Source organism: Peromyscus maniculatus, chromosome 8 (genome assembly GCF_049852395.1).
Source record: "Peromyscus maniculatus bairdii isolate BWxNUB_F1_BW_parent chromosome 8, HU_Pman_BW_mat_3.1, whole genome shotgun sequence".
NCBI lineage: Eukaryota > Metazoa > Chordata > Mammalia > Rodentia > Cricetidae > Peromyscus > Peromyscus maniculatus.
In genome coordinates, this window is record NC_134859.1 from 75,312,557 (window position 1) to 75,322,744 (window position 10,188).

The 10,188-nt window shown below is 45.2% G+C and overlaps 1 protein-coding gene across 10 annotated transcripts in view; it reads right to left on the reverse strand.

Moving 5' to 3' along the window:
• Positions 1 to 234: 234 nt before the first annotated feature.
• Positions 235 to 10,188, reverse strand: part of Msi2 (musashi RNA binding protein 2) — a 367,917-nt gene continuing 357,963 nt past the window's right edge. For 3 of the 10 annotated variants that reach the window (XM_076543101.1, XM_076543099.1, XM_076543112.1), the window contains 3 exons: positions 9,736 to 9,944; positions 7,982 to 8,054; positions 235 to 5,495 (listed from right to left, as the gene is read on the reverse strand). In XM_076543101.1, the coding sequence (XP_076399216.1) occupies positions 8,013 to 8,054; positions 9,736 to 9,944 (251 nt within the window). In that variant the 3' untranslated portion in view covers positions 235 to 5,495; positions 7,982 to 8,012. The remainder of the gene's footprint in view (positions 5,496 to 7,981; positions 8,055 to 9,735; positions 9,945 to 10,188) is intronic. The other 7 variants (XM_076543103.1, XM_076543104.1, XM_076543102.1 and 4 more) reach the window with 4 other exon arrangements.

Consider the following 10,188-nt stretch of genomic DNA (forward strand, 5'->3'; position numbering starts at 1 on the left):
TCATCACTTAATTCCAGGTCTGCTCTTCCATCCAAGTGTTCCCTGGTCACTCCACAAAAATGGCTCCTTGAGAGGACAGGAAAAGGTCTCTTTTTTTGGGGGGGGGGCTGGAAGCCACCTGACCAACATTCATGCTGTGGGGTAAGAGCATGAAGGTGAGACTCAGTGATACCCCCAAACCCTACAGCAGCTTTGCCCACCCCAGCCTCTGCAAGTGCAAGAACACTACACGACTCTGTTCAAAACAGTTTATTTTATTATTTTTTTTGTCAGACAAACACATTGATTTCTGGACCACAGTAGAGGATGGAAACCTTTCACAAACTTATTTATTTGAAAATACAAATATAAAATTATACTTTCCACATCTGTGATGTGAGAGACTGCCATCCACATAGTAATTTTTTTTTTACAACAGGGCTTTAAGAAAGCCACACACAAAGACCTGAAAGATGCTTGAGATATATATATATATATAGATACATATATATGTATATATATATAAAAAAAATACTCACTACCAAAGTTCTCATCAGTTTCATACTAAAGTATAAAAGTAAGGGTGAGGTCAGCCACAGTGCTAGGGGAAGTTTTATTTAGATACATTTATGTCCACATGAAACGCTTAGACCTGCATCCTATTACATATGGAATTCTGAGTTTATAACACCATGAATGGCAGATTGGCTAGCCCACGCTACTCAAGAGCACATTCACAGACTCCACACAGGGTGGTACAGTATGTACAGAATACAGCAGTAGGAGCCTTCCATGGAGGCTCTGGAACTGTCTCTCAGTTCCACTCCCCTCCCCCCTGGTGCCCTGCCTCCCGGAAATGAAGTCCTATCTGAGACAATACCTTCTGATCATTAAATAGCCGTGTTTGGATTGTGGTTGTTCCCCGAGAGGGGTGGGTGTTATTTATATGTTTTTCTGTTTGTCTGCTTGTTTGTCTTTGTATTTTAGTTTACTTTTTTTTTTTTTTTTTTTTGGTGAGGAAAAAAAAAGAAAGAACAGAAGAAAACCAACTTAGACAGGATTAAAGTATTGCTTCACTTCCAGCGCTGCCTTGTGTAGTGTCTGTGCCCAGGACTGGGCTCAGGTGACATTGGTTTTCTGCTCTAGCTGAGGGGGGGGGGGGCTTCCCAGCGTTCAATGTGCTCACCCGCAGCCTGACCCTCTCTCGCCTCTCTCTGCCTGGCTGGCTTCTGCCTTCCTTGGATGATCTGGTTAGTAAAGCACAACCAGGAAGAAAAACAAAGCCAAAAAAAAAACCCCCAAAAGCAAAATCCCTCTGCCCTCCCTCACCTGCCCTCCCTCGTTCCCTCTGCCCCTGTGTATCACTTCCAACTGAGAGAGAGAAGTATGAGTTAGTGTTTCTTTTGTAAACAATTTCATATGCAATATAACACAGAAAGCATGGCTGACCGTCAATAAAAACAAATGTGGTAAACTATATTGCTTTATCCTTGAAGATGCTGCAGTGAGTGAACGGCAGAATGGAGCGGTGTGGTAGTGGTGGTGGTGGAGGCGAAAAGTCCCTAGCCCGCATTTCCACTAACGCTCAACATAGCGTTTGTTTTTCTAGTCGGAACCAAAAAAATACTTTCTCCCCAAAATTCTCAAATGAAAAAAAGAAATGAAAGAAAAATCCCACCCCAAAGAAAAACAAACCCCTCCCCCCCAAACAAAACTGAACACCTTTCAGGTCATGAGAACCCACAGTTACCCAATGATTGTTTGTACTAGTCTAGCAAGATGTGTGTGTGTAACACTCACTGGCTGTGAATTGCTGTGCAGCGAGACATTAAGTTGACAACAATCGAGCCATGCTACCTTAAAGCCCAAGCTACAAGTTCAAATTAAGAGAATGGTTATGAGGGATTAAAAAAACAAAACAAAACAAAGAAACCGCAAAGGCCTGTTGGGGCTTCGTTTGAATCAAGCCAATGAGCGGTGGGGATAGAGTGTGAGGCTGTTTCTTTTTCCCAGTGGGTATGAGGAAGGCCACAAACCACACAGGCAGAGGCTCCTAGGGAGGAGACCCAGGCTTGGTCCTCTCCACCAGTCCCACATCCAGGCTGAAGTAGGAAGAGGACCAGGAGTCACTGCCACTCCATCCCCCCTCTTGGGAGGAGAGGAGCTTGGGGTCTCAGGCAGGTGGATCTGGAAGCCAGAGAATCCCCTGGTGGTTATTTGATAATGCCACGGAGGTGCCATTAGCTAAGAGAGTTTCTCCCCAAGGGAAGGTGATAGCAGGTCCCCACATTCGCTATTGAGCTTAACTGAAACAAAGACAGGGATGGACATCAGTGTTAAAAGAATTTACAAAAATCGCTTAAGATGGAGTTCTAGATGAGGAGGGTCGGGGACTAATGTGAACCTTAACCTAGGTAGCCACTTGAAAACATATCAGATGTTCACAAGATTTGTGCTATGGGCTACTGGGTCTCTTCAAAATGTATATAAACATCTAAAACATATTCACACAGATTATCAATTTCTTCTGAGCATCCTTAAAAAAATATTTTTTTCTCTTAGTAAAATCATTTTAATATACCACACCTCCCTCTTTTAAAAAATAAATTAAAAAAATCCAGTTTTGCATATCTAGTGTTTGCATTTAAGGTAGTATGGCACACCCCTTCACAGAGAGGGGGGGCGGGGACCTACAAAACGCCGTGGAGTCTGCCGGCATTTGAACATTGTGAGACCTTGGGTTAGTTGAAACCACATCAAATCAGCAAAAGTAAAATTAAATTTGAACTTGGAAAAAAAAAAAAAAGGAAAAAACTGCCCCCAAATTATTAGCATTTTTTTCTTTTCATAAATAAGGAAAGTTCTATCCTTACTGGTCCTAAATCTGAATAACTATGTCTAATTTTTTTTTAAACCTTAATTACGTTATTACCTATCAATATGTACTAGAAGAAAGAGGAGAAAAAAAGTCACTACGCTAATACCAAGACAGCACGCTTACAAGAGAGCCATATTATACATTATTAACAAAGGATGGTCAACAAAGAGTCACTATGAGGTGATGGGGACGTGGAGAAATGGACAGGGGCTGGGGGACAGGACGTCACCAACATGGACAAAGGAGGACTTCATCCCCTAGCTGGACACGGAACTGCTGGGAACCTAGTGTCGCCCTCTTTCTCTTCATTGATGTCTTTTAAAGTAAAACTTCTATTTTGTTATTTGATGACTTGAATGAGTTTCGTGTTTTAAAAGCATCCAGCATTGTACTTGGTTTAGTTGTTTGGAAACGTGTAAAAACAATAACAACAACAACAACAAAAAACCACCCCAAATCCAAAACCTTCCCAAACAACCCAGCATTTTATTTTAAAAACAGAGAACATGATTTTCTTTCTTTCTTTTTCTTTTCTTTTTTTTAAAGTTGCATTTAATTAGAACAGAAGCAGGGTTCTTTACTTTCTTCCTGAATTAGCTTTTTGGGGACTTTGTGTGAAGATGCTTTTGCGCTACCGTGTCTGTGAATGTCTATGTTAGTCTATCTGTTAGTAAAATTTATAAAAATAGGAGTGCAGCAGTTCTTTATAATAAACGTCGCATTCAGTGTCTCATACTGGCTGTGCCTTAAGTACCAAATTTATAAACGTAACAATTTAAAAAATATTAATAAAATGTCAATATCACATTTTAAAAAAGAAAAAAATATATATCCACACTACAATATGCTTGAATGCCGTCTACTGAGCTGAACGTCTACAGTTGCTGTTGCCGACCTATTACCAATAGTTTAAAAAAAAGTTAAATTAAAAAATATCCTTCATCCTAAGTGTCTTTCCCCAACTGAGGACCATATATTCTAACAGCCAAATGTCAAACATGTGCAAACAGGAAACTGTCAGTTTTTCCCCCAGTCACAGTGCAGTGATGTTTATACTTTTTATTTTTAAAATTCTGTTTACATCTACAATAAATTAAAAAAAAAAAAACAAAACAAAACTCTTCCATAGCCTCTCTGATGATACTTGCAGCACTGAGGTATCAAAAAAAACATATATATATAAACCGAAAGGTTGCTTCCCTAATTTGTAAATAGAAAGTGAATGAAGAAAGGGTGTATTCATGCAGGCTTATCCACTCCTGGCCCATGGGCCCCCTTCTCTGGGGGCAGGATTAGGGACAGGGTGAGGAGAGAGGCAGAGTACCCTAGGGACCTTTGGAGGTGCTGAAATGATTGGACAATATAAAATGATCAGATATTTAAAAATTAAGACTGAAAAAGAATGTCCCCACCCTGCCCTTCCCCTAAGCCAAAACAGGTGTGCTTTGAAACTTTAAATATGTTAAATATTAAAATTGTAGCTTTGTTTTTTTTTCCTTTAAAAAACGTCTTGGGAAAAGCAATTTTTCATATTTTAAATAAAAATCTAGCTAGACCGTAACATTGAAGCTGTGCACAGAGAGGTCGCTAGGCTGGCGGGGTGCTAATGCGGTTCTTAGGTCTACCACACCAACAGAGACGCTAAGAGTGGAATCTGGGTGGCCCTGGCAGCTGGGTGCTCTTGTGTTTTAGTACCGGCTTCATCAAGGTTCCCTCCCCTCCCTTCTTCCAGGGCACCTAACTGCCTGGGAGCAACTCCCCCACAAAAATATTTTTGATTCTCTTTCTTAATAGTTTCTATGTAATTAATGGAATTATATTTACAACATTTTTTTGTTTGTTTTTTGTTTTTTAGAATTCACAATTTCAAAAAACCTTATAATATGACCTCTTTGAACAGAAAAAGAAAAGCACTCATAGAAAAGGAGGACCCTCAAAACATGGCCATCCTTACCTTATTGCCGAAAATAGACTTAGGTTAACAAAGAGACGTCACAAAAATGAACTGCTAGAGTCTGTTAGGCAGCCAACTGCAAGTCACTTCTACAACGCAACAGAGAGAGTCTATGCCCACCTCCCGCTCCGCACATCACAACTTTGCTTCAGTGTGTGCTAAAGTCCCAGATGAAAATTCTTACAGTCTCAGAATTGGTACCCAAAATGGAGAGTAACATCACCATCTCAGCATCCTTTAAAAGTGAGAACAGAATCAAAACAACAAAACAAAACTCTTTTTAAAGAAAAAAAGAAAACTCCTTAATATATAACAAGTATACTATGGTTAGCTGTGAACTAGATATTAAGCTACGGTGACACCAGGCTAAGTCAGAAATCACTACCAAATGTGATTCAGGGAGATTTCAAAGGAGAAGGGAGAAGGGGGGAAGGAGAGGGAGGCCACCAAGAAAAACAAACAGAAGAACCAAACCAAAACCATGGGTTATATACACGTTTAAAAGCTGTTGTCTTATATTACAGCAGGGTGGTGAGATGAGACGTAGTCAACCTTCAACCTAAAGTGTGCCACTCTGGTTGGGATGAGGAGTGAGGCTGGTGGGGGTCCAGGTCTGAGGACATCACCTAAACAAAGGGCCACTCAGAAACTTCGCCCAGTCTTGCCTGGACATCCAGGTATGCTCTGCATGGCAGGGAGGTCAGGCGCGTCCGGAAGAGAACCGAGAGCAGGGAGGGAGGGAGGAGAAAGAGAACATTAGGCACACATATGCTTCCTCCCGAGCTCTCGACTACAGCTGTCCAAGGACTAGGTTGTATGCCTGTGTGTGTGTGCGCGGAACTGGCTGATGGCTGACTTCCCAGCTTGGTAAACCAGGTATCTAAGCCATGCCTGAGGCTGGGAAGGGGACAGACAGGTCTGACATGGGGCTGGAAACCCCCTTTTCTGTTTCAATTTTTGGTTTTGAAGCTATGTCTAAGAAAAGACTAAAAAAACTAAAACAGAAAAAGGCGTGGTGGCACACGCCTTTAATCCCAGCACTTGGGAGGCAGAGGCAGGCGGATCTCTGTGAGTCCGAGGCCAGTTTTGGTCTACAGAGTGAGTTCCAGGACAGTCAGAGCTGTTACACAGAGAAATCGGGTCTCGAAAAACAAAAACAAAAAACAAACAAAAAACCTAAAAAAAAAACAAAAACAAAAAACCAGCAGCAAAACAATCAAACAAACAAAAACTACCATTGACTGAAAAACATGAATTTGTACTGAGAGATTATATACTAAGGGACTGATGCAACTACTTAAAAAAACAAACAAATAAAAACTTAAAACAACAACACAACACAAAATCCCAAAACCAAATAACCAGTTCTGGTTCAAGAAAACCAAAACAGGCCCAGGATTCAGGCTTGCTGACTGGGCTATCCTGGACTGCTTGCGGGCCTGGGCTCTTCTGTGGGTGGTACTAAATGTCAGAGGGTCACTTCTGCGGGAGACAAATGATGTGCCTGCCTGGTCTTTCACAGCTGCTACGCAATCGTGTGGCTGGACTGGCAGGGGTGGCCTTAAATCGTGCTGCTTTCCTGGCTACTTTATCCTTATAGCCTGGGGCCGGCCTCTACCTTCCCCAAGGTAAGGTCAGAGCAGCCTGAGGAGGAGGCGGGGCTGTGGGGGAGGAGTGGACAGGGGCCGCTTCAGTGGCTGGCCTCGGGGGACATGCTGCGCCTAGACACTCTGAGTCCCCCTTTCTTTGATAGTCGAAGCCATCTTCAGCCCTCAAAGAGTTCTCGGTCCTCTCCGTCCGCCTAGCTCTCAGAGGAACCTCACTGTCCCCGAGCCCCCAAACCCAGCTTCATTAGTAGCGAATAGCTCTCTTTAGACTGTTAGTGGATTCTGGCTCTGCCAGTGGTGGTGGTGGGGGGGCAATGGAGGTAAGGGTGGGAAATTCATACACAGGGTTTATTTGGTTAAGAGAGGCAGTGGAGTTAGTCGGGCAGCGACACAGGAGGAATCTAAAGGATTTGTGGAGCTCAACTCAGCTGGGTTTCTCAGATGGTCCCCATCCACTACCCAGCCTCGGTGGCCGTAGGGCTGGGAGCAATTCCCCAACTCCTCTCCACCAGAGAGGACAAACCCAGTGCCCCCGCCCCAGCTCCAAGAGTGAAAAGTTAATGGGATTTTCCAAGTAGGATCTATTCCAAGGCCTCAGCCATCACCTTCCCCTCTTCTGGAGAGACACATCACATGCATTCCCATCCTCCGGCTTATATGCCAACACAAGGCAGACCTCGGGCTTCCGTGAGGATGCCAGCCCTCTGCCTGGTGCGCTTCCCAAGCATGGCAGATACTCGTTTTTGGACGAGGAGGAGGAGGAGGTGGTAGGAGGCTTGCTATCTGCTCTCTTCTGTCCCACCACCTCTGTATTTCCATCAAAGTGATTTAAAAATGTTTAATTAACTCGAGCTCAGTTTAAAAGGTTAAGAAACTGGCAGGGATCCAAATTCATGTTAGGCAGGTGATGCTGTTAGTTTAATTTGCTTTTCGTGTGGTAATCTTGATAATTACTCCACAGTTAACTGGCAAAAAATGTTTTCTTTTCTCTAAAAGATGGAGTCAGGCTGTTTGGCTGCACAAACCCCATTGGCTGAGCCCCAGAAACCCATGGGGTCAGTTCACAGGACTTTGAGAATGGCCCTGCCCTGCTCCCTATCCCCTGGCCCTGGGACTGGCACTAGACCGGTTTACCCGGCTCCATCTCCCTGGAATGGGCACAATATGAGATCGCCTTCCAGTTTCCCACAGTCAAGAAAAGAAATGATGAGGGCAAGGAAGACACAGAAATGGAGCCCAAAGAACCAAATCAAATGAGCAGGGGAGAGAGAGAGAGAGAGAGAGAGAGAGAGAGAGAGAGAGAGAGAGAGAGAGAAGGCAGATGAGGGTCATGATTAAAAGCTAGAGGAAGAAATGAGAGACTAAGAGACTGGATTTTTTTTTTTGTCCCCACTTCCTTGGAAAGGGGGGAGAGAGAGAGAGAGAGAGAGAGAGAGAGAGAGAGAGAGAGAGAAGAAAGAGATGTGATGTGATGAGATGGGCATGTGTGTACACGTATGAGCAGGGCACATATGTGTACGGACACGCAGGCAGGGCGGAGACGCATGGCAGAGACGGCAATACCTCAGAGTGAGATGCCAACGGAAGCACCTGTTCAGTGGTATCCATTTGTAAAGGCCGTTGCAATCAAAGGGCCCTAAAATTGCACAAGTGTTAAGGTCATCAGTGCTATACATGGGAACAGATCGTCATACTCTGGGAAAGGAGATCATCTCTAGGAGTACGGTCTGTGGTTGCCAGCATGAATATGTAATTCTGAGACACTGTGCCAGGAGGAGGCAGGGCGACACTGTGCCCCGCTCCTTCCCTTCCTGCCCTGTCACGCCCCCACCCAAGCTTGTATGCTTCCCAAGGGGAAACCAAGAGCCAGACTCGGAGGGGTTCAAGCCCCAAACAATGCCCACAGTGACCGTGAACCCCCACAGGGCAGATACAAGGATCTCTGTCCTCGGTCTCCAAAGATTCGCTTGAGGGAAGAAATTTCGGTGCTGATCAACGGTGATGGCCTGTGATCATTTCAGAAATAACATCACAGTGTGAAGGTCCCAAGACCCAGGTTTTCAAGAACAAATAGGGTGTGTGTTTCTAGCTGCTGAAAATGGAAATGAGTCGTGTTCTGGGCGCTGATGGACAGGTCCCCAAATTGATGCAGCTCTGGGCTGAATTACAATGTTCTGGATTTGGTACTACAGTTGATCCAAGGGGATTAGACTCATCAAACTACTGATTCAAGTAATACTGGCTTTGGAGCGGAATGGATGAGGACTCAAGCACAGGCCAGGGTTGGCTGACATGCACAAGTATGTGAATATCTGTGTCTGTGTGCAAATGTATAAGTCAGAGTTCGCCTGTGTGTGTGTGACTCTTGTGTGTGTGTGTGCGTGTGTGTTCTTCCAATGCCAGGAGGCATGAATGAAGTTGCCTTGGTCCCCCCAGGCTCTCACAATGGCTTTGGTCTCCCCATTATAGTCCCCAAGACAGAGTTTGCCTGCTTTCTCCCAGATACAGAATCTGATGCAGGATGTTACCTGGGACAGCACCCCCCCCCCCATCCCCACTCAAAATCAAATTGCCTCCAAAAGAATGAGGCTGGCTAGGGCAGAGACTGGACCGTTTTCTGTTTCCAAAAATGGAGGGGGCTGCCAGCAAGTGGGCTCAGGCACATTCATGCTCACACACCAGGAGGGAAAAGAACAATACAATCTGAGAACAGCATGCAAATCTCTTAAGCAAATTTCCATTGCCTGGATTAGTCAGATTAAAGAACCACAGAGCATTACAGATATCAAATGCATCTGGCCTTTGGGGGGCTGCAGCTAAAGAGCGAAAATGGGAACTTACTTGGCACCTGGAAACTGTAAGAAACATTAGCAAAGGAATGGCCTGGGAGGGAACTTCTCCCCTACCACCTTCCAGGCACTACTGCCCCCAAAACGGGCAGCAGGCGGGGGTCCTGCCCACTGAGGCGAGGGAATGGCATGAAGACTTACCATATGCCAGAACAACAGGATTTAGGCTAGCTGCTCATTCTCACCCAGCTTTTTTTTTTTTTTGGGGGGGGGGGTATCCTATTCTTACTTTGTAGCCACGGCCATGAGTTGTAGGAGTGGTTCAAGGTTGCAAAGGCCAAAGGTGATGGAGTGGTGGATAGAGCTGTCCATACACCTTGGACTACATGGCTGGGCCAGCAGAGGGGAGCTTCAGTTGGCCTGCTGTTGATGGGGATCACCCTGAACCCTAGACTTTCCTCCCCACGGTCTGTGTGGAGTTGGTGAGGAAGGAGGAGGCAGGAAGGCAGCGGCGAGGTAGATACTTACAGCTATGCCGTGGCCGAAGCCTGAGCCAGGCTGTGGGCTGGCTGCGCTCATGTAATTCCCCACTCCGGAGTCCTGGCTGGCAGGGCCGTAGAGATCGGCGACAGGTCCTGGGCTGTTGGCCCCCGGGAAGCCTCCGGGCCGCGCCGGGTTGGAGCCTGCCGGGGAAGCGGGCGCGCCAAAATTCGGTTGAGCACTGTAGCTATTCAGGACTGGTGTGCAGAGAATAGAGCTGGGTATGAGGCCAGAAGCCAGGCATGCACCGACCGTTACAAGCCAAACACTCGAGGAAAAAAAAAACAGCTGAGGCCCAACTTCTAACACTCAACCAAGGCCATGCGAAAACATCAGCAGGGACTCAAGAATACTCAGCCCAGGCTAACCACTAAGAAGCTTGGAGCTCCAGAAATAGATAGAAGAAGAAAAAACAAAAACAAAAAAACGATCATTCAACAC